At 54.6% G+C, this 23596-nt stretch overlaps 1 protein-coding gene across 5 annotated transcripts in view; it reads left to right on the top strand.

Annotated features, from left to right (window-relative positions):
* The first annotated feature begins 1097 nt into the window (after positions 1-1097).
* Positions 1098-23596, top strand: part of Dock9 (dedicator of cytokinesis 9) — a 205545-nt gene continuing 183046 nt past the window's right edge. For 3 of the 5 annotated variants that reach the window (XM_060391642.1, XM_060391640.1, XM_060391638.1), the window contains exon 1: positions 1101-1461. In XM_060391642.1, coding sequence (XP_060247625.1) covers positions 1336-1461 — 126 coding nt within the window. In that variant the 5' untranslated portion in view covers positions 1101-1335. Of the gene's footprint in view, positions 1462-23596 lie in introns of all 5 variants that reach the window. The other 2 variants (XM_060391628.1, XM_021644599.2) reach the window with 2 other exon arrangements.

Below are 23596 nucleotides of genomic sequence, written 5' to 3'. Positions count from 1 at the left end.
AAAAAAATCTGGCGTTTAATTAAAAACAAAACAAAAGAGGCCTGAAGCTTCTGGCCTCCGTGAGCTCCGCACTCAGGTACGCAGACCCACACAGTAACTAAAACTAAAAAAACGTAAACAAGGAAGAAATACTTCCACCCTGACAGTGCTACATCCTACGGGCTTCACTCCGCAGGGAGGAAAATCCAATCCAGGGAGCTTTTACTGAGGCTAACAGCAAGCCGGAAGGCCAGGACCGTGGCGTCTTGCTCTCCAGTTACTTTCGCCCTTGCGCTGTAGGACCAGCTTTAGGCCAGGCTTCGGGTGTCGGGTGAGGTGGGTCGCAACTCCAAGCTCCTCCAAGAAGCCTCCGGACACTTGATCAGGAGGCGTCCTGGGCAACGACCCCGCCGGGACCCCTAAGCCGCCGTCCGCCGCCGTCCGCCGCGGGCCGCCGGCCGGGCCAGTCCGGGGAGCCTTCCCGGAGACCGGCTCTGCGCCGGGGAGCCGGCCGGGAGCCACGGAGCATGCGCGTAGGCGGAGCGCCCCGCGGCGGGGCTCGCGGGCAGGCGGCCCGGGACGGTGCGGCACGCCGTCAGCAGCGGTGACCCGGGCCGGCGCGCGGTGCCGCTGAGTCACACCAGCCCTCGCAGCCCGCGGGCCTCTGGCTGCAGCCGAGGAAACGGCAGGAGCCCCGCCGCCGGCCACACTCCCGGGGCTGTAGGGCGGACCCGGATCCGCCCGGCCAGCCTCGGGGGTCACATAATAAAGACTCGTTGTCGGACGCCCCGTCCAGGGCATCGTGGTGCCAGCGAGCCCGTGCCCTCGAGGGCACCTTGGGGCCTCCACGGTCTCTTCGGGGATCCAGGGTCCTCGACCTCCGGGGCCGAGGTGTTGCCGGAGCCCCGGGCCCGGCCCCGCCCGCCGTCCCCGCCCGCCGTCCCCGCCCCAGTCGTCCCCGCGCCCAGTCTCCTGCTGGCCACACCTCCACAGCCCGCCGGCTCCGCCCCCACGGCCCTCCGGCCCCGCCCTCGCCGCCTGCATGCTCCGCCTCCGCCGGCCCCGCCCCGCCCCGCCGGACGCCCCGCCCCTAGGAGGCGGCCGCGCGCGGAGGTCGGTGGCATGGGGGAGCCGCGGCGGGCGCAGCACGCAAGACCGTCCCGAGCGGGCTCAGGCTCCGCTGGCGTGGGGGCCCGAGGAGGACACCTCGGGGCGTGACGCGGCGAGAGGGCGTGGCCCGGGCTGCCGCGCCCGACGAGCCGGCGGGGACCGCGGCTTCCCGAGCCCGGGGCGCACCTGGCGGCGGCGCGAGCGGGCCGGACGGCGCGCTCCGGGGCCCGCGGCGGCGGCCGGAGGATGGCGCAGCAGACGCTCCCTTCGTCGGCGGAGACTCGGAAGTTCACCCGGGCGCTGAGCAAGCCGGGCACGGCGGCGGAGCTGCGGCAGAGCGTGTCGGAGGTGGTGCGCGGCTCGGTGCTGCTGGTGAGCGCGGCGCGCAGGTGGCGGCGGGCCTGGCGGGCGCTCCGGGAGCTCCGGGCGGGCGGGCGCCGGGGTCTTGGCAGGTGCCCGGCCGCGGCGTGCACCGAGGCGGGCTCCTTCCCGCCCCGCCGGCGCCCGGCGTGGGGATGGCCCCGCGGATGCTCGGCTGGCTCTGCCCGGCGTCCGGAGCGATAAGGGGTGGGCTCGCTCGCTTCTTCCTTGGTACGATTGAGTTATTTCAGGCCAGCAGAGCAGGCCAAACCGAGGTGAACCCCGCCGGCGGCGCTCCCGGGGAACAGGCCTCGGGGTGTGAGGAAGGTGAAGTTTTAACATCAAATTTTCCACAGCCGGGGACGGCCCTGTTGCCTTTGGAAAGGAGGGCACGCTCGGACGCTGGGCTTGTGCCTGGAGAGCTCAGTGTGCCCGAGGGAGCGGCGGGGCAGCTGGAAACTTTTAGCAGCTCCTTGCGTGTTTTCTTGGAGGGGACTTGTTTGTGGGTGTGCTGCCTTGGTGAGATGGGCCTTGAGGGCGACGTCTGGCCTCTGTGGTGCTGTGTGTGCGGGATTGCCGGGAGCGTGGTTTACCAGCTCAGGCAGATGCCTGGCGTTAGTGGGCATGGATGCCCTCGCTGGGCAGACAGGGTTGCGTGGATGATGGTGGTGGAGGTTGGTGTCCTTTCCGTGTCCAGTCTGCTCCGCCTGAGTCGTTTGCCAGCCTGCCAACTCCCCCTGCATTCCCCAAAGTTCAGTGTGATCTGTGATAAACAGGGACTTCACTCTCCAGTTTTCTGGAGGTTGGTCAGCTGGAGACCGCACCACAGCCCGCCGGCCTGCTCAGTGATAGCTCCTGCTAACTTGTGTTGCTGAAGCGCCATTGCAGCTTGGCTCTCTGAAGCTGCAGGAGAGTGTAGCCGAAGGATGAAACCTCCCAGCTCCAGGGCCCCTCCTGTCAGCCGGAACAGTGCCCACTTATCGCCCTGTGCCGCAGTCCTTGTCCTGTGTGCTGATGGCCTGTTGACATATGTGCTTCTGCTGTTTTGGTCCAGTGTCACTTTTAATGCTCTGCATTCTCCTTGGACACTCTTAAATATAGCTGGCAGACACCTTGCTGAGTCTCAGCTCCTATCTTGTCTGTCTGTGGTCATTTGTCTGATGGAGTCTGTGATGAAATAATCACAAAATACAAGGATGCAGATGACAGTGAGGTGCAGGGAGGGTGCCTGGCCTGGAGGGAGGAGGCAGTGCTGGGGAGGAGTCCAGGAGAGGTTTCAGGATCCTAAAAATTACCCACAAGCCTCTTCTTCTACCCTCTTCCCCTCGCTGCTCCTGGGTCTGCCAGAAGCCCCAGCAGGTGCACCTGTCACAGCATCCTGGCCCTTCCCTGTCCTGTGAGGCGCTAAGAGGCCATCCCGATTCTCTCGGGAGGCAGCCATGCCTTGGCGCGTCCACACATGCTTAGATCAATGTGCTGGTCTGCTCTGCCTTGATCACATGTCCACAGCATACGAAAGGCTCAGTTTTCATTGAGGACTCAAGGTAGTCTTGAACCTTAGTTTTATCATCTGGACTAAATAATTATCAAGATTCTGCCAAATTTAGTTTATGTGCACTTCTTTCTTCCTTTCCTCCCTTTCCCTCTCTCTTTTTTTTTCCCTTCCTTACTGGTGATTTTGAGTCTCGGGCCTTCTAACACATTTCACCTCCGTGTACCTAGAATTTATTTTTAGAAACTAGGAATAGTGTCTTACATGACTGTAATGCTTTTTTTATGATACTAAGAATATAATGTGTGATTCAAAATTTTTGATTAAAAAACCCATTTGATTTTTTGCTTTTATAAAGATTGACAGGAGTTTTGTAGGTCCTTTGAGTTATGCTGCACTAATTCATGAGCCTTAGGATTATCTACTGGAGAAAGACTCCATGAGGGTAGGGTCTAGATTTTGATCTGTGAGGTTTGGCAGTCCAGAGCATGGATTGCAGTTCTGCCTCTGTCCCTCATCAGCTTTGCAGTCGGGCTGAGGCCTGCAGTGCAAGCCCGTGTTCTGCCTGCTGCTTACATTCGCTTGGTTTGTTGCTCTTTCTCTGGACCTCGGGGCTTTTGCTCTGCCAAGCCAGGGTTGGACCAGGTTGTTTCTGGAGTTCTTCACCCAACCTCGGCAGGCTTTGATTCTAAGCAACTTTATAAATGTAGAAATAGTACTGGTGACATTCCTGGCTGTACGTGATCTGTGGTTTCCGTTATGACTGAGACTCTTCACAAATGCAGACTTTGCTTCCCGTGGTTTAGAATAGTCCAGCGGCCTTGGGCCACAGGTTTAAAATGCTTGCCGGGCAGGAATACCAGAACCAAGTCTCCGCTCCGGGTTGAATTGAGAGTGCCTAATTCAGGGCAGCGTAAAGGGCAGCGTCGTGATGGCCCAGATCTCAGAATATGCCAAGAGTATATTCTCTTCGAAAGGTTTGTGTGAGTGTCCTGATACTGTGGCTGGGTTTGCAGATGGTCTCAGCCTTGGGTATTGACAGACAAGTCATCTGGCTGCCTGTCCCTGCGTCCTTACTGATCTTATCTCTGTGTGTTGTTCGAACTCTCCTTGGATATCAGGCCCTTGCCAAGCACTGCTCCACACCCCTCGGAGATACAGCCACGTGAAGTGGAGGGTCCCAGGTCAGGCCATCCCTGGCCCTTCCTTTGTGTTACTAGGGAAGGAAGGCAGGCCGAAGGCACGGGCACAGAATGATATCCTGCGCTCTGTGCCTTAGGCCTCCCTCGCCGTCCAGCGTTAGCTGAGGTAACCTGAGACCCGAGTTAGGGTGTTCTCTGACATCCTCAGCTAAGGTAAACCTTCTTTGGCTCTGACTTTAAATCAGATATGTCAGTACCCTGACAACGGGCTGGCCCGCCCTCCCCTCCTTGTCCCTCTCCACTCTCTGTTGGAGTTCTAACAAACAGAAATGTCCCCACGTACAGGAAGCAGGGTGGAGGCCCATCTCCAGCGTTTAGATGTTAGGGGCAGCGTGGACATGAGTAATACCCTGAATTTGGTTGAATGAGGAGGAAAGAATTTGCGAAACTGTTCCCCACATGTTTACTCTGAGCCCACAAGGACGCTGCGGCAGCGGCAGCGGCAGCTCTTTGTCTTGTTAGGGTGTGCATTCGCTGACAGGAAGATGGACAACAGTACTGAACACTGCTGGAAAGAGGAAAGAGTCGGAGGCCACCATGCTCATCCATACCCCAGCATCAGGACACTGACGCAGGAGAAGCACCATGAGTTTGAGGCTAGCCTGGGCTACAGAATGAGAGCCTGTTTCAAAAAAATCACACACCCAAGGTTGTTAAGAAAATGCATGCGGCTTGGGCATGGTTGCACATGCCTTCCATTTCAGTGCTGTGAGGCAGGCGCCGGCAGATCTGTGAGTTCCAGGCCACCAGGGCGACACAGTAAGACCCAGAAAACAAGAACCAAAAGCCCTTAAAACACGGCGTGCAGAGTTCTTTCCAATGTGAGCTTTTAGCATCTTAGCGTGCGAAGGACTGGCTCTCTTGACAGTGTGGATCTGGAGACAGCATGTGTGCAGCTCATGTGCTGTTCTCAGGTGTGGGGGGAACTTCGCCAGCGGGAAGGGGAAGTCCTCTAGGGCCTAAGTGGAAGGGCTGAGGCTCGCACCCACACCTGAAACTTTTCTCCCTTAACTCTGAGCCGCCCCGGCCGCCGCCCATCTCGCTGTGAAGCCTGTTCTGTGTCATAGGTGCCGAGCCGTGAGCAGTCAGTGAACTCAGAGACCCGGCTCGTCCTCTGCTGTTGTCTGAGGCCTGTCTCTGGTCATGCTGTTTAAAAACTAACCAGATAAAACTCCTGAGTGCTGGAGTCTCCCCAGAGATGTGGCCCCGACTGGTCACACAAAACCGTGGGCCAGAATGGCACACACACAGGAAACGTTAGATGGAGCTCACTGTGTGTGTTGATGTGTTTGTGTATGTGTGCAGTGATAATACGAGGAGGCTGTGAATCGAGAAGAGGTTGGGGTGGACGTGGAAGGGTTTGGGGGAGGAGGGGAAGAGTGGGAATCATTGTCACACTTTCATTAAAATTCTTACCAGTCTTCAACAAGTTTTAAAAAGAAAAGCACGTTAGTGGAAGGAGAAAGTCCTTTACAGGCAGCTTCCAAAGCTGTAGTCACCAGTCCACAGCCAAGCAGACGTTTGTTCCTGCTGAAAACAAAAAGCGTTACCTGAAAATAAATAAAATAAAATAAATAAAATAAATAAAAGCACTGATCGAAACAAGGGCCCGTTCCTGCCTGACAGGTTACCGAGCCAGGAGATGGGGTGCCAGCCTGTGAGTGCTCTGGCGGCAGCACCTTGCACAGTTGTTGGCTCCCTGTTCGCACGGCGCTTTATGGTCTAACGGTGTGCGCTAACGCCTTGCTTTCTTACCGAACCATATATGGCATGACGAGTGTGCGCTTCAGGCCAGCCTTCTGTGTGTGAATGGCGGCCATGGCGCGCATGCAGTGGGCTGCACAGGGCAGTTTTGTGGATTAAAGAGAAAGTTCTGTCAGAGGTCCCAGAGCACTGTCCAAGACTCTGATTTAGTAAGTGTGGGTGGTGAGCTAGCCTCGGTGTTAAGGGATATTGGTAAGTGTGAACCAAGGTGTGATTTCCCGGAGCTTGTCAGCGAAGCACACCGGGAGGGCAGGGAGCAAAGGCCATCTAGCCAGCCATGAGTGCCTTCATTCCAGACAGAGGCGGAGGGTTTTAAAACACACCGTTGGGGCAGAAGCATCCAGTGCGATGGAGGACCAGCTTCGTAAGCATGACGTTGAGGGTGTCCTGGCTGGCACCCTTTCTCCAGCACGCACCTGTCTGCGGGTGCCTGGCGTGGCCCTCAGCAAGAGCTAGGCCAACGAGGGTGATGGCTCACGGCTTTGGGTGTGAGGCTAGAGCGGGTTCACACTCTGCCCTCCCCCCCAGAGCCCGAAGCTGATGTGATTGTCTGCAGTGTGTTCACAGTGGTTGGCAGGAGCCTTCTGGGAACGGGCTGTGCTGCGAGCTCACCACAGGCCGCGTTTCCTATAGGGTGGGCATGAGCGCTGGGCAGCGTCCTTCCCACGCCGCCTCCAGCACCTGCCCTTCCCAGCACCTTCAGAGGGGAACAAGCTGGGGAAGGGAAGGCCGAGGCCCTGCAATTGCACTGACACGCTGGGGTGGTCTCCACGGCGCCGCCCGCCCTCTCTCCTGACCTGTGAAGCCGTTTCTTGCTCACTTCCTGGGTTGGCCTGGTCCTCTCCACCCTCAGCTTCTGGCCTCTGACCTCTGACCTTTCCGGGTTGTCTTCTCTTCCCCGAGTCCCCGCTGTCTTCCTTCTGCCCCCTGTGCTCTGCCTGCCATGCTCCTGTGCACCCTGCCCGTGGAATGGAGTCTGCCTCCCGGGGCCTTGGGGAGCTGCAGCTCAGCAGTAGTTGTCTCCCAGCGAGCTTGCTCCTCTCTAACCCCCTTATCAGGTGCTTGAGCGTGGCAGGGTGAGACACAGCCAAACGTCCCTTTTCTCCTCAAATCAGAGTCCTTTCTACAGTGTTGTGTTTCTTGTCTGTTTGTGCTTGTAGACAGGGTCTCACTTTGTAGTCCTTGCTGGCCTAGAGCTCACTGTGCACACGAGACAAGGCTGGCCTCGAACTCACAGAAGCTGTGTGCTTCAGCCTCCTGCGGGCTGCTGAGGAGCTCTGTCCAATCACCCTGCCTCCCTCCCTGCGAGTCCTGCCACGTGACCCTCTCGGGGGCCTTGCCATCCCAGTCAGCACTAGGGTGGACTGGCTGCCCAGGCCTGTGCTGGCCTGTGTCCTGGGTTGATGGAAACAGCCACATCTTGACCCTGTGCGGAAGATGGGGGTGTGCTGACAGTGTGTGTGTGTGTGTGTGTGTGTGTGTGTGTGTGTGTGTGTGGTGATGCAGCCGGAGGGCAGAGGCTGGCCCTGGTCTCCCGCTGCCTCCCCACGGTGCCCAGCACTGGCAACCCCTGCTGTGGGCTGAGGGGCGTTACAGCCTCTGGAGCCTTACCACTCGGCATGTCGTTTCCCAGCTCCCTCTTCCCTGGCTGGGCTCGTCCTGGCTCTCTCGCTGCTCACTGGCGGGCACGCCAGCCCAGCCTGCCCCGATTCTGGGCGGGGCACTGCTGCCCACGGCCTCGGCTGCCGGCGTGCCCCTTCCCTGCGCCCCGCCGTCCTGGCCGCTGGCGCCCTCCTCTTCTCTCCTTCCTTGCACTGCTCAATATGAGGCTCTGCTTCTTCGTGTTCACGCTCAATCACGTTTGTCTCACTGTTGGCTTACATGTGCTGTGTACTGCCCAGTATGCAGCAGACTCACAGTGTACACACGTGAGCACACACACACACACTTGCACGTGCACATACAGAGCAAATGTGTGTGTACGTGTGTGTCTGTGTATGGTGTGCGTACGTGTGTGTCTTTGTGTGTATGTGTATGGTGTGCGTACATGTGTGTGTCTGTGTATGGTGTGTATCTCTGTGTCTGTGTCCTCTAAGAGACCAGCTCTTGCTCCACAGCTCAGGCTAGCCTTGGCACCCGCTGTGTTCCAGCGTAAAGGCGCAGTGCAGCCTGCTGGTGTGCCCTGGGGGGCCGAGCGCAGGGCCTGCTGTGTCATGGGCTGGCTGTGCTTGCCCCGTTCACGGACCGTAGGTCAGATTTGAGCTCCTGCCTGGAAGTGTCCTCAGGCAGCCACACATTGGAACAGACGGAAGACTGATCTTTGCTTCGAGTCCGTCGGTTTCCCCAAACTTTGCGGAACACCCGGATGTGACTCTTGGACTAGCCATGTAAAGACTCATTTCTCTAAAAGCAGACCAAAGCCCAAATTCCAGTTCAGATCAGCAGCCAGCCAAGATGGTCCACACCTGGAGTCCAAGCCATGAGGACGGCGAGGCAGGAGGCTTGCCGGACGCTGAGCCTGGGGCCTGCTGGCAGCACTGCGTCTTATGAGCAGTGGCTTCAGAGGCAGGGGAGTCGCTGCTTGTCCTTCAAGCCTCGGTTTGCTCTTTCTTTTCTTCTTTTCTGTTTCCCTGTTTGTGGCTTGGATCCTGGACGGCCTACTCTAAGGACGTGTGTGAGCTGGCCAGAGGTTCGAGTCCTAGTGCAGGCTCACCTCCTTTCTTGTGTCCAGGAGAAACACAATCTAGACAATGCACAGGCGTGGGCGTGTCCTCACTGGCTGGAGATAAAGTGAGGATCATGTGGGCTTGTCCTCACTGACTGGCAATGTGGAAGTGAGGGTCAGGCTGAAGTCTTGGGGGAGTGCACCTGAAATCTGCTTTTTGAACAAGTAGTGTGTTTCTCCAAAATCAAAAAAGGCTTATTCTATGTGTGTCTGTCTGCACACATGAAGTGTACAAGCATGGACATGCACCACGTGAGTGCCTAGCGCCTGCGCAGGCCAGAAGCGTGCGTCAGACCTTCAGGATGTGGTCACAGCTGGTCGCGAGCTGCTGTGTCTGTGCCGGGCACCGAGTCTCGCTGGAAAGCGCGTGTTCGGGCCCGTGGTGCAGTGTTCAGCGAGGGGTGTGGACGTGTTAAGAATGGGTCGTGGCAGTCTGTGCATAAAGCGACTTACTGTGTCTGTGTGTGTCCATGTGTCTGTATCTGTCTGTGTGTGTTCCTGTATCTGTGTAGTTTTATGGTTTTTTTGTTTTGTTTTGTTTTTTTGTTTTGAGACACTCTCACGAGGTTGCTCAAGCTGCCCTTGAACTCACAGCATCACTCAGGTGGCTCAACTCAGAGGCAGTCCCCTGCATCCGGCCCTAGGTGCTGGAATTATAGCCATGACCACCGCCTGGGCAGCACACCAAGTTTAGACCAGGACTTTGTGAGCGTTCAAGTTCAGTGCTGGACCTTGTGGAAAGCACCTTGAACTCCCTGGCTGGTGGAGCGTGCAGCACAGAGATGAGTGTGTACTTCTTATAGACAGAAGTTTGCTGAGAGGCCATGGTCCAGCGTCCTGACGTTAAGAGGCAGATGGGCTCTGCCCGTGTGAGAGAGGGTCCACATGCGTGAGAGAGGTCCACACAGGTGAGAGAGGGTCCAAAAGCTGAGAGAGGTCCAAAAGCTGAGAGAGGTCCACACGCATGAGAGAGGGCCCGTGGCCGTAGCCGGCAGTCTTAGAGGCAAAGCTGGATATGCAGTGTCGAGTCCTGCCAGCAGGGCACCCCATGTGGCAGGCGACAATTGTTCGCCTCCATCTCCCGTGACTTTTTGAGCATGCTGATCAGACCATAGAGTGTGAGGCATCTGTTCACGTCCTGAGTCGTCTGCTGTGCGTGTGCACGCGTGCACATGCCGTGGTGCATGAAGGTCAGAGGACAGTTCCTGGGAGTTGCCTCTCTCTTTCTACCCTACCTGCCCTGGGCATCAAATTCAGCTTGTAAGCCTTGGTAGTTGTAAGCCTTGGTAGTTGTAAGCCTTGGAAGTTGTAAGCCTTGGTAGTTAGTTGTAAGCCTTGGAAGTTGTAAGCCTTGGTAGTTAGTTGTAAGCCTTGGTAGTTGTAAGCCTTGGTAGTTGTAAGCCTTGGAAGTTAGTTGTAAGCCTTGGTAGTTAGTTGTAAGCCTTAGTAGTTGTAAGCCTTGGTAGTTAGTTGTAAGCCTTGGTAGTTGTAAGCCTTGGTAGTTAGTTGTAAGCCTTGGTAGTTGTAAGCCTTGGTAGTTAGTTGTAAGCCTTGGTAGTTGTAAGCCTTGGTAGTTAGTTGTAAGCCTTGGTAGTTGTAAGCCTTGGTAGTTAGTTGTAAGCCTTGGTAGTTGTAAGCCTTGGTAGTTAGTTGTAAGCCTTGGTAGCAAGCATCTTTACCTGTGAGCCTCTGTCCCAGATACTAAGTTCTTAAAGGGGAGTTAGCGGGTCAGCACTAACCACGAAGAAGGTTCCTGATGGTGGTGGTGTTCCCTGGAGAGCTACATGCTGGCTAGCCTGAGTTAACGTGCTGCTGCTTGATTTCTGTGGTGAGGTGGCCTGAGAGAGGACCTCACCAGCAGGAGTTCCCTCAGAGTCGGGAATGTCCCTTCAGAGGCTAGCATTTCAGGAGGGGGGGAGGAGAAGGGGGAGGAGGAGGGGGAGGACAATGAGGAGGAGGGGAGGGGTTAGAGCTGAGCTGGTCCGCTCTGGCATGGTGGGATGGCAGGATGACAGGCATGAGTAGCTCTATTTGAAAGATGTCTTAGGGTTTCTGCTGCTGTGAAAAGACACCGTGATCATGGCAGCCTAGTGAGTTGATGCTGGCTACAGTGCCGGGGGTTTAGTCTGTTATTGTCATGGCGGGAAGCATGGCAGCACGCGGGTGGATGCCAGGCTGGAGAGGATCGGAGAGGTCCACATCCCGATCCACGGGCAGCAGGGAGAGACACCAGGCCTGGCTTGGGCCTTGGCCTCAGAGCCCACCCCAGTGACACACTTCCTCCCGAGAGGCCACACCTCCAGTGCTGCCTCTTCTGAGGGTGTGGAACCCTTTGCATTCACCCCCATACAGGCGCAGGTACAGGATTTGAGAAGAGCTTCCGGCATCAGGCGTTTGTCCGGCGTGGAGTCTTGGCATGTTGGATGTTCTCCACGCAGTGAGCCCTGAGCTGTCCCCACTAGAGGCTGCTGGGAACAGGTATTGCGGCCGAGTTCTGTCGTGAGCACTGCTCTGGCTCACGCTGCCGTGGCTCACGCTGCAGCATGGTTCTCCCTGACCCTCCTCATGTGTCAGAAGCCAGCTTGGGACTAGCCTGAAGCTCCTTTCCCCCATGTGATCTGCGGGAGGTCAGAGGTCAGGCGGAAGCCAGGCTGTGCTGCTGTTGTGATTTCCCCACAGTCTCAGGCCGTCTGTGCTGGAGCTTGTGCGGTGCTGAGCAGAGTGTTTTTAAACTTAACAAAAAGACATTAACCGAGAAAAAGTCACTGCCATTATATATTGTTGTTTCGTTTCTTGAGACAGGGTTTCTCTGTGTAGCCTTGGCTGTCCTGGAACTCTCTTTGTAGACTAGGCTGGACTTGAACTCACAGAGATCTGCTTCCTGATGCTAGTGCTGGGACTAAAGGTGTGCACCACCATGCTTGACCGCTATAGTTTTCTTTTTTGTTTTTCGTTTGTTTGTTTGTTTTTCTGAAGCGCAGTGCTGGTGTGCGTCACAGCTCTGGGTAAACACTGGGTTAAGACACCGACCTTGCTGTCATGACTCTTGAAGAGTCTTCCTGGCCGGTTCACTCTGGAAGAGAGAATGGAGCCTGTGGCCAGCCTGGGTCAAATCAGACCTGCACTCAGCTCTTCAGGAAGTGTAAGTGTAAGACGCATGATTTTATGAGTCCTTGAGGCCTTGCTGGGGTAATCTGAAGGAGTGTGTGTGTGTGTGTGTGTGTGTGTGTGCGCGCCCGTGCTTGCCATATAACTACCTATGGTAAGACTGGTGTTTCCTGGCTAGGTGAGAGAGGTGTGATGTACAGCCTTCAACTCTAGCCATTTGTAAGCAGAACCTGGAGGTGGTGAGGCGGAAATCTGAGAGCACGCGCTCCTGTTGCACAGGCCTGGGAGAGTGTAGAATTATCTGCTTCCAGATAAACCGTCCTGGCCAGATGAGACTCTTGTCTTCCTTTATAAACCATCCCCAGAGGAAGGCTGCAGTGAGCCAGTCGAGGCCTCTGCTTGTTAGAGAGCATTTTAACGAGCCGTCTATCTAGTCCGCCGTGGTCAGCGCAGGCACAGCGGCGGGCACACCTCTCCCGGCTGCTTCCACGTCAGGTCTGCAGGCTGAACTCCTGCAGTGTTCTGAAACCCATCAGTCTCATCTTTCCGCCCTCCCTTCCCACCTTTCCCCAGGTTAGCCTGGAACTCACCGTGTAGCCCAGGCTGGCCTGGAATGCCTGGTCCTCCCTCTGGAGCCTCCCAGATCCTGGGATCACAACTATGGGCCACCATGCTTGGCTTTCGGTCTCTTAAAGGGAAAAGTGGAAGGAGACCCTAAAGCAGTCATTAGAGAGAGGATACTCTGAGCACTCGCTCCCGGTCCCACGCACACCCAGTCCTCTAGCTGACTTGTTCAAGAAAGTGAAAAGTTTTCTTGTGCATAGGGGCATGGTTCTGTTCGGATGTGAGCGTCAGTGTTTTCAAACACAAACAAGATTATAGATGAACAGATATTCCCGGCTTTGTTGGCGTGCTTTTCTAAAACTCTTTCATTTACACTTCTTATCTCTTTCTCCCTACTCCTCCCCAGCCCCTTCCAACACCCCAACACCGGGTAGGAGGGAGAAAGGGTCAGTGGGAGCTGGGGAGCAGTTCTTTCTTAGCTGCTTCCTTCTGGTCAAGTTCCTTGGAGCCAGTCTAATCCTCGTTTCAGGAGAGTCCCATCTTGTTTCATAACAGCATCTAGGAGCAGCAGTGGAGAAGCAGGAGCAGCCTTGTTCGTTCTCTGCTCTCCACTCTCCGGGCTGTGGCATTCTCTCTCCAGAGTCCTCAGATTCAAACTGTCTGTAGCTGGCAAAGAGCTGCTCTTAGAGCCGGCATGAGGCAAATAGTCTGCTGCTGTGGACCACCTGAATCAGCCCCACACCTGGGACTAAAACAAAAACTTGTTTCTACCCAAAACATGGCTTCTTCCTTCTGAATCCCTTTGCTTCATGACTGCAGATCTCGTCTCTTGGGACACCTCTTCCTGTGGTATCCTGGTACCATTGTTGCCACTGCTCCCAGTTAATATTATTGCAGTGATAACGTCTCTCATTCCTTCCTTTCAGTTTCTTGTAGCTTCCTAGAAGAATGGGTATATAATGTCCTGTCTCCTTTCAGAGCTTGGCTACTTCCTTCCTTCCTAATAACTTACCTATTTTCCACTCTCTTTCTACTCTCGGCTCTCTCTTTCATTTGTGAAGTCCGGAAAAGAAGCAGTTGAAGGGAGATTTGGTTTAGAGAAGAGCAGTGAGCATTTATCCTAAATGGAAGAAGCTTCATGGGCCTTAGTAGAAGGAAGTGAGGGTGTGGTTCCGTTTTGTGTTTAAGGCTGCCTTGCTCAGTGTGAATTCTGGATGTAGGGGTTGGTCTGTGAGTTGTTTGTAACTGACGGGTGGTGAGATAGGTATAGAAATTAAGAATAAATGTCTATAGGTTGGGTGTGGTGGCACCCCAGAGGCAGGCGATCTCTGTGAGTTCCAGGCCAGCCTGGTCCATATAGTAAGTTCTAGGCCTGCCAGGGCTGTGGAGAGAAACAAAACAAAAACCAAGAAGAGAATATTTCGGTACTTATAATCTGTTGAAACTAGTAAAGGAATTGGAATTATATTTTATATGTCTGTGCATTCCATTTAACTACTGTTTGCAGTTTACTGTTTATAGTTTATAAAGTATTGGTTCCTGGGGGACGGGAGGAGACAGTGCCCATGGGCACACTCAGTGTGCCGAGTGCTGCTGTAGGTTTGTGGGGGGTATTTGAAGTAGTCAGCTTGGCAGCAGGAGTGTGTGAAGTGTTGGGGGCAGATGGGTGGTGGGTGGCCCTCCTGAGAGCCCCCGGTGACCTGAGGGAGTTACAGAGTGGGGGACGCGTGTGACACACTGCGTCAGGTCAAGCAAGCCCAGCACCGGCACTGGGTTGACGTGGGAAGGGCTTCCGGCAGTGTGTGTGGGCCCGTTGGGCATCGCGGCCATGCTGTTTGTATGCTTAGCTGTGCAGAGCGACCCGTTCCTTATCGCCAGACCGTAGCCCGTTTGATCTTGCTGTCCCTGCTCTTCTTTCCCTTGACTCTGTAATGTGACACTCCAGGCTGGCTTCCCTCTGTCCCAGACCTGGCTGTTCTGGCGTGGAGACCGAGTACCCCGTGGACCTGTGTTCCCTAAGCCTGCGCCTTTTGCTAATTTTGATTTTGGTTTGGCAGGGGCCAGTTTGTCTTTCTGAGAAAGCTGGAGTCTTGGGGGATGACCAGAGGACTCTACCAAGCAGGGCCGCTTCTGGGGCCTCCCTGATTCTCCCTTTCTGCCCAGGTGAAGGGATGATGATCTGGGGTGGCCCTGAGCTGGCTGCCGAGGCAATGTTGAAGACCAGCTTTGTTTCTCCTGCCTTCCGTGCAGCCTTGGGTGGTGGATTCAGAGGGGATGTTTCCCTTCTCAGAACCAACCCATTTAGTGTTGAGAAAGCAGGAAAGCAGGTTTTCCTGTTCCTCAGCGAACAAAAGGCAGAGCGCAGGCCGCGCCTGGACACATCCTGCCCAGCAGGCTGGCCCTGCAGATGCAGACAGGCCTGCCTCATTCTTTCCGAGTCTAGGAAACGAGGAAACGGAGGAGCTGGGAGGGCAGAGGGAGTCTCTGCAGGCCAGCTCCACGTGGTTCCTTTATTTATGGTGTTTAATGAGGATGGCGTAAATGTGTGCCTTGTGATTTAAAAAGCTATAAACATGACAAATTAGAAAAGTGAGGCACAGTCCCTCCCCTGCTTTCCTCGCGTGAGGTCATTTTAAGTTTGCCTGGGAGGGGCAAGGAACTGTAAAACAAGTGTAAGCGTTATCTTCAAGTCCTGCTTTAGGTTGCCGAGTGTCTTATGGATGCCAGAGCTCTTACTGTTACAGCCTTCTTGACACTTAAAGATGCTTTTCCTCACGAGGAACACAGTTAGGACCTATCAGGAAGCAGGCACTGGCATCTGGCGATGAGAGCTATGGGAGAGAATTAAAGCCCTTCTCTGAGCAGCAATGAGGGGGCCTGCCTGGGACTCTCTGCAAACCGCCTTCTGTGGCCACTCGATGACCCTTTGAGGCTGGCCTGCCGCTCTCCTGTCTGCCCTAGACCTACACAGCATTACCCCCTTACAGGACCCCAGGGTTTGGACTAACCGGCCAGACCAGGGATGCAGAACAGCTAGGATCAGGGGGCTGTGCTCTCAGATGGAGGAGCCACCCCCCCAGACACTGAGCATGCTCGTTACATAGAGTTGAACAGAGGCGGGGTTACCGCGTCATGAACGGGTCGGTTAGCTCTGGGGGAGAGGTAGCAGGCTCTGTCGGAGATATCTTCCTGCCCGGAATCAGGGGCGAGGGGAGGAAGCTACGGTGGGCACCCTCTGCACATACGGCCAACACTGGCTGTTGTGTTGTGCAGGCAATTCAGCTGGCCTGCCTTGGGGACCTTTAGGGTCCTGACAATGACCATGTCAGTGCCCGTGTCCTGTGGCATCATCTGGGCCAGGTACTCAGTGCATGTGCGTGGCATCATTCTTAAACACTAACACTGTGCTCTTCCTGTATCGTCCCCCAGCGGAGGCATTGGGGTCCTTGACATAGCTGTGTCCATGTCAACACTCATTCACTCAGGTGTTTGCTCACTCTATGCACTCTTCCAAGTTCAATGCAGGGAAGCTGGGTAGTGACAAGATGACAAACCCGTTAACTTGCATGGTCTCTGCTGTGGAGGACGGGCGGTGACTCAGCCGGGCGAGGAGCCTGTGGAGAGGCACGGCCTCATGTCATGGGGTGGGCTGTGTGCGAACCTTGGGGTGTAAGGATGAAGAGGAGTGGAATCAGTGCTCTTTAGAGAAGGAATGGCCTAAGCCTTCCTGCCCTCCCCTCTCCTGTCTTCCCACTGGCTTGCTCTCCCCTCTCCTGCCCTCCCCTCTCCAGTCCTCCCACAGGCTTGCCCTCCCCTTTTCTGCCCTCCCCTCTCCTCCCCTTTTCTGCCCTCACCTCTCCTCTCCCCCCCTTCTGCCCTCACCTCTCCTCTCCTCCCCTCTTCTGCCCTCCCCTCCCCTCTTCTGCCCTCCCCTCTCGTCTCCTCCCCTCTGCTGCCCTCCCTCCAGCCTGTCTGCTGTGCTGACAGAGGTGGGGTGAAGCATGGCCTCTGTTTAAGCTCAGTAAATATTTATAGGGCTGCTGTGTGTGCGGTCATGTTATTTTACGAGGCAGATCCTCATGTGCCATGGGTTAACAGTCTCGGGCCATTTCTGCCTTCGAAAATACATTTGCCAACAAAGCGAGTAATTGTTTTATTTTAAGGATTGTGGGACTAACATGTCAGAGGAGCAACGGGGATCTGGACTTATTGGCTGCTGCTTTACCAGTGGCTGAGGATGGGCTGATCTAGGCCGGACAGGTCCCAGCCACAGACCCGGTGGCTTGGTCCGGATGGAGCAAGATAATCCTGTATAAAGGGGACCAAAAACTTCAAAAGGAGTCACCAGCTGTATTTTGTGGTGTTCTGACGGGCCAAGACTGGAAAGATGAGGGAGGAGCTCCTTGAAGGTGTTACTATGATCCAGCGGTAGGGAATAGCCCGGAGGCCTGGAACCGAGCAAAAGTTTGAGTGAAATAGGAACGAAGTGTACCAGTAAATAAAGCCTGTGGCACCGATAGCAGAGCGGTGGGGTGGGTTCCAGGCAGGTGAGGGGAGCCCAGTGTGAAAGGCTGAAAACTGTGTGCGAAGCCAGGCCTCCGTGCACACCGTTAGTCCCAGCACTCAGGAGGCAGAGCTGAAATCTCTGAGTTCGAGACCAGCCTGCTCTACAGAGCAAGTTCTGGGACAGCCAGGGCTACACAGAGAAACCCTGTCTCTAAAAACAAAAACAAAAACAAAAGTGTGTGGGAGTTGGCCAGCCACACAAGACATGAAGATACAGGCCTCAGCTGCATTTCTGTAGACTAGCCAGCAGACACTGGAGACTGAGAAAAGTGGCATTTGCAGTGCCGTCCCAAATAATGGAGTACCTGGGGGTAAATTTAACACAAGGTGTGATTTGTATGTATGCCAACACATACAGAATTTGAACTGGGTAGGGTCATGCAGCATGTGTAAGGTCCTGGGAACAAAGCAAAGCAAAACAAAACAAAAACACCAAGCAAATGGAAAGACCCAGACATTCTGTGTTAGTGAACTCGCGATGATTTCTTTTCCTAGTTTTGGAGTTACAGGGGTTCGTATATTCCAGGCTGGCCTTAAACAAGATCTAGCCCAGGATGACTGTGGATTTGGGGTCTGTCTGCCTCCACCTCTGCAATCTTGGGGTCACAGGCCTGTGTTGCCACACCCAATTTAGTGCTAGAACTGAGCTTGGGGCCTGTGTGTGCTAGGGAAGGGCCCTGCCAACCATCCTGCCTCCTGGATCCCCAAAGTACGTGTTAACATTGTTAATATCGCTCACTGGAGAGGAATGCGTTACTGCCTCTCCCTGTGCACACAGATGCCTGTGGAAGCCAGCATAGGTTTAACAAGGCCTCTGTGGGAGTGCAAGTAATCTGGACTAGTGACGGTAGTATCAAGAACAAGTCAACCGGATGGGAAGAGGCACACCCGAGGTCCAAACCTAACCCAAAGCTAATACACTGAGGTGATGGCTTCGAGGAGAAATGGAGCAGGCATCCTGAGATGGTTGTGTGAGCCGCAGCTTACATATGTGCATGGGATTCTGCCTGCAGGAATGTATGTGCACCATCCCATCTCCTGGGGATTGTTAATAGTGTGGCCTTTTTCCCCTAAGAGATCACTGACTTACGAATTTAAGATAGCAGTTGATGTACTCAAAGTTGAGGCCTGTTGTGGGTGTCCACGGGGCTGGTTCCAGGACACCTGTGGAGAGTGTGTGGAGCTGATCCGTGTGGTTCAGGTAGCAGAGGGACGGCAGGACCTGAGAGGAGGGACAGGAGGACAGGAGAGGAGTGCTTTGGAAGCAGCTGTAGTCCTGGGTCCCTCGGCTTCTCAGCTATGGAGTAAGAGATGCTGTGGGCACTGGACTGCCAGCCAGGGGTGAGTCTGCAGGGTTCGCTGTAGCCATCGTGTGCTGCCACAGATGCCCACAGGTCCTTCGGCGGGGGGGGGGGGTGGCCACGCGTTCTGACCCGCCTTCCTGGCTCTGCCCTGCCCTGTAAGTGCTGTACTGGGGCTTCTAGGGGCGAGAGTGAGAGGGGAGTGAGTGCCCACCGAGTGCCCAGGGTTTTGCACACCGCTGGACTGTCCCTGTGCGTCCCGAGCCAAGCTGAGCACAAGCAGATGGTGCTTTTGTGGGGAAGTGGGTGAGAGTGGGAGTGTCTGCGCACTAACCCTGCAGCGCCCACACCCCCAAGATGAGGCTTAGGCATTCTGGCAAGCACCGGGCATGCTGGGTGCCACCCTCCGGACCTCTGGAGGAGCAGTGCGTGCCCTTGACTGTTGCCGCCTCTCCACACCTCTCAGCCTCTTCCTTTGTCTGGGGGCGCCCAGCGCTCCGTCCGTGGTGGCGGGATTATCTGTGTAAGGTGTACAGTGCCGTTATCCTGACTTCCTCAGGCCCAGGCGTTTGAGGTTGGGGATTTCTGCTTTCCTGGCTTACTGGACCCATGTTAGGGGCTGAGAGAGAGAATTAGTTCCCCCCCTTCCTGCCTCGGCATGTTGGAATACGGTCTGGTAGGAGTTGTACAATTCCTTTCGGAGACTTATCAGGTTTCAATATAACAGAATTACATGTTATCAGTGTAAGAAAAGTCACTGCGAATTTGGTATCTTCAAATTGAAGCGTGGCAGTTAATTTACCGTCCTAAGTGGAGTGTCTGCTGGTTGTTGAGTGTGTCAGAGGCCATGCAAGACTGCTTATCTGTGTTTTCGGAATTGCTCCTCTCCAAGGAGAGGGAAGTTACTGTTTCTAAGAGCTTTGAAGCTGTTGGGTTTACTGAGGTATCATTTGCACTTTCAATCTTTACTTTACGAACTGCACTTGCTTTTTCTTTATTTAAGGTGTCAAGCTAGTGTTAAGGAACTTTTAAGTACTAACATAAATACTGTTTTATTTGGGGAATTTATGCAACTGCAGAGATGTGGAAATTCCCTGTATGCAAAGTCCCCTGAATCAGAGGCTGTGTAAACACATCCGGACTGAAGTGAAACCCCAATGAGCAGTGGAGCGGCATTTCCCAGCCTGCACAGTGAGGTAGTTCTTTAGGAGTTAGGATTTAGAATTATCAGTTTTTTCTCCGTTTATATTTACCTGTTTTGTGCTGTTAGATTGCAGACACAGTGCATTGCATCCTGGTATTTTGAAACTTTTTTTCTGGTGTGTATGCTAGGGGTAATCTGTTGTAATTATTACTCACAGTTGCAAGTGTCAGAGACTCAACCTAATCAGTTTAAGTATAAAAACGTTTGTGTTGTAAAATTTTATTTTTAAGGTTTGTGGGTATGTTCTGTGTGTATCCACATCTGTGCGTGCAGATACCTGTGGGTGCAGATACCTGTGGAGGCCAGAAGAGGGCACCAGAGCTTCCAGAGCTGGGGTCCCGGGCAGGTGGCAGCCTTATGCGAGTGCTAGGAACTGAGCTTGGTTCTCTGTGGGAGCAGCCACAGCTCTTAACCCCTGTTCTCTCTCTAGCCCTTTCCTGTCTCAGATTCCTTCTTGACTCAGCGCCCTGTATCTAGGGTGCCCCAGTTCTAAAGACTGTTCTGAAGAAGTCAAGATGGTTCCTGGTGGAGGTCATGTGACCGCCACACATGCTCAGTCTGTTCTCTGTAGATAGAGACTCAGCAATGAAAGGGCTGTGTCCTATGGGAGGAGCCTGGGGGAGGCTGGGTCTGAAGCCCACCCCTGGGAGGGAGCGGCCTCTCTGTGGAGCTTTTTTTTCCTTTGAAAAGTAAAACTGGAGGGAAGTTGCTGCCTCAAAGCTAAACCCCCTGAGTCCACTCAGAGGCGACTTTTGGATTCTCGTGTCTTGTCTGGATAGCTGAGAGTTGTTTTCACTCAGGGACACCAGGTCATTATGGACATAACATTTTCCCTTTTAGAGTTAAAAAGTGTAATGCTGGTTGCCCTCTACAAAGATATTAACTGTTCAGTAATAGTTTTTCAATACTCAATCTTCAAGTCCGAGACAGGGTTTCTCTGTGCAGCCATGGCTGTCCTGGACTCACTTTGTACACCAGGCTGGCCTGGAACTCACAGAGATCCTCCTGCCCCTGCCTCCCGAGGGCCGGAATTAAAGGTGTGCACCACCACACCAGACTTAATCTTCGAGTTTCAGCTTGATGCTCTCTGTAAAGGTCTGCTTAAGACTGTCTCTGGGTCTGCGAGGCAGTTCTGCAGGTAAAGTTGCAGGTCACCGAGCCCCGTGGAGACCGTTGGTGGAAGGAGAGGAGCAGTTCCTGCCGTCGTCCGCAGACCTGCACACACAAAGTGTAGTAATTAAAAAACTTGAAAACTGTGGCTACCATCTTGTTAACTTTTGAAAGAGGTCTTTCTGAACCTGGCTGGCCAGTGGAGCCCTGAGACCTTCTTGTCTGCACCTCTCACCACCGGGACTACAGGTGGGTACTGTTCCTGGAAAACTTATTTTTCCTTGAGTATCGGGGATTCGAACTCAGATCCTTGTGCTAATGTCTGTCCAGTCCCTCCCCTACTGCCTCTTCTTCTCTTTGAGCAGACTCTTTATTGCCCAGGCTTCAACTCATAGCAGTCCCCCTGCCTCAGCCACCACACTTGGCTTCTCAGCACCACGTTGTGCCCCCGCAAGCTCACTCAGGGCAGCTGGCTTTCCTGTCAGTGTTATTAGACATGTCTGTAGGGCAAAAGCAAATTGCTTTTCTTTTTTGAAAGAGAGTTTTATGTAGCCCAGGCTAGTCTCAGGCTCACTGTGTAGCCAAGGATGGTGTCAAACTTCCGATCCTTCCTCCTTCCCCTGTGTGCACAGCTGGCTTTCACAGTTGGATTTTCAGAAATAATTTCTACACGCATTCTGAAAGTGAGCCGAACATGCACTCGGCGCTCTCTGTAGACATAAGGAAGCCCTTGGCGCTCTGGGCCTGGAAGAGGAGCCTGTGGAATTGGGATTTGTCTTCAAAGCATTTGGTGCGGAGCAGTGAGCAGACTGGTTCTGCCTCCCTCGGCTCCGGAGACACCTTTTTACGGAGGCGGAGGTGGTCCTTGTGCAGGCGAGGTCCCTGGTGCTCCACGCAGGCCCTCTCCCCTTTTGAAGGCTGGGCATCTCCCACTGTACACAGCGGCTTCATTTTGTGTGTCCGTTTATCCACAGACACGGAGGTTTCCTTGTTCCACTTTTGTGGATAATGATGTATTGAACATTGCTATACACTGTCATTCATTCATTCATTCATTCATTCACTCGCTCACTCACTCATTGTTATTCAACTGGTTTCATAGCAGAACCCTGCAGGAGAGCCTTCGCTTGCTCCTTGTCTGCTCAGGCAGTCATGGCTGAGTTGTGAGTTGGTTTGTGACCCGCTGAGCCCCTCAAGGAGAGCAAATAGAGGAGACACAGAGAAAACCATGGTCCTCTCTGCTCCTTGAGACGCTGGTTTAAGCGGCTCATAGGTAACGGCCAGCCCACAGGAAGGTGATTACGTCTTCCTGTCCTCCCTTCCCCTCTGCCTCTTCAGCTAGGATGAGGCATTTTGGTGGTGTTGCTGAGGGTGATAGCGTGTAGCTAACAGTCCCCAGCAGAGCAGAGAGCTCAAGCACCAGGGCGATCGGAGATGCAGTTGCTTCCCACCGCTGTCTCCGTACCAACTCTGTCCCCGAGACCCAGGACAAACCACAGGAACAAGCAACATGGCCCTTACCTCTGTGCTCCCTCCTGCCCCTCGGTGCTCCCTCCTGTCCATCTGCCATGTATGGGCCCTGGTGTCACTAATCCAGTCAGGAGCCTAATTGTGTTTTGTGGGTCTGTGTGGCTTCCCACGCTCTCCTGTAAACCCTGGGTGTCCTTTCTGCCTGGTGTTGGGGTTTGCGGCGATAGAGGCTCTCTTGCCCTGGAGCTGCAGGACAGTGGGCCCACCCCTCACATTGTCGGCCAGGCCAAGCATTACCCTTCCCGTAGGCTCGGAGGGAACAGGTGGTGTTCTGCTCAGTCCTGTGGACAGAGGCCTCCTCGTAGGTGAGCCCACTAACGTGTGTGGTTTGCAGACACTGGGGCCAGCGAAGACCTGAGTGATTGATTCCCTTGACTAGATTCCAGGGCAGGCCACGTCCGTTGACCTGTGATAGGGCGTCCCAGGGCCTTTTTCTGGAAAGCAGGGGAGGTGCGAGCTGATCCAGGAACTCGGCGCGGTTTTGCCTGCCTGCCTCCCCTCCTCTCTCTCGATCCGTGTGTTAGCCGTGCAGTCCTGGGCTGTATTCTGTGGTGTTTTCATTGTCCTAAAAGTGGCCAGGTGTTTTCTGGGAAGCCAGGGCTGGGGTAGGGCAGGGTGCCCTGCTTGCCCCCCTCTCCCCATGACAACCCATGTGGTGCTATCTGATGGGCCAGGCCCGTGCTGTCCTATCACTGGGGTCAGGTGACAATCTGGGCTTCTTGTTGCAGTGACCGATCCTCGATGTAGGCCAGGGCAGGACGCGGGGCAGCCCAGGCTAACCTGGACCCTCTTCATGTCTCTATTCCCTCCAGCAGGCGTCCGCGTCCCAGAAGGTTCTCCTTGCTCCCAAAGTTCCTGTTTGCCCTAAATAAAACCATGTGGTTTCTGGGTCCAGTGACATGCCAAGCATGTCTTTGAGAATATTATTAATAGCGTAATACAACTACATCTACCGGTCTTTTACAGTGAGGAGCACAGGGTTCTAGGTTGAAAACTTAGAATAAATGATGCAGTCCTGTTTGGAGAGGGTGGTCAGAGCGTGCATGAAGAAGTAGACGCCTGCGGTTGTGCAGGTGAACGGGCACTGTGTGTGGTGAATGTCAGCTCCTGAGGCTCCGAGGGGCTCGGAGGGTGGCGGGCGCCGTGCTGACGAGCCTCTGTGTGCTACTTCACGCTCAGGCAGGGATGGTGGCCCGTGGCTCAGGTCATCTAGTGAAGGAGCTTGCTCGAATTCTTGTCACAGTCTGCTGTCTCCCTGGTTTGTGGAGGTTTGTGCTTATGCTTTGTCATCTACGTTCACTTGGTAGTTAGTTTCTGCCATCTTTTAACGCAATTCTATAGTGAGTGTGAGCCTGTGCTGCAGTCAACAGAGTGAGGAGTAGCCAGGGTGGGCCTCCTTGGGCACAGTACACACGGAACATAGGGACGAGGGGAGGGCGGGAAGGAGGGACGGGCGGACAGAGGGAGGGAAGGAGACAAGGAGCCTGAGGCTCAATTCATTCCAGCTTCACTTGGTAGCAGAGGAGGGGTCGGTGGGCAGGGGCATGGGTCAGCAGGGTAAGGGTGTGGGCCACCAACCTG

This window comes from Meriones unguiculatus, chromosome 9 (genome assembly GCF_030254825.1).
Source record: "Meriones unguiculatus strain TT.TT164.6M chromosome 9, Bangor_MerUng_6.1, whole genome shotgun sequence".
Classification (NCBI taxonomy): Eukaryota; Metazoa; Chordata; class Mammalia; order Rodentia; family Muridae; genus Meriones; species Meriones unguiculatus.
This window is presented reverse-complemented; position numbering and strand designations above follow the sequence as displayed.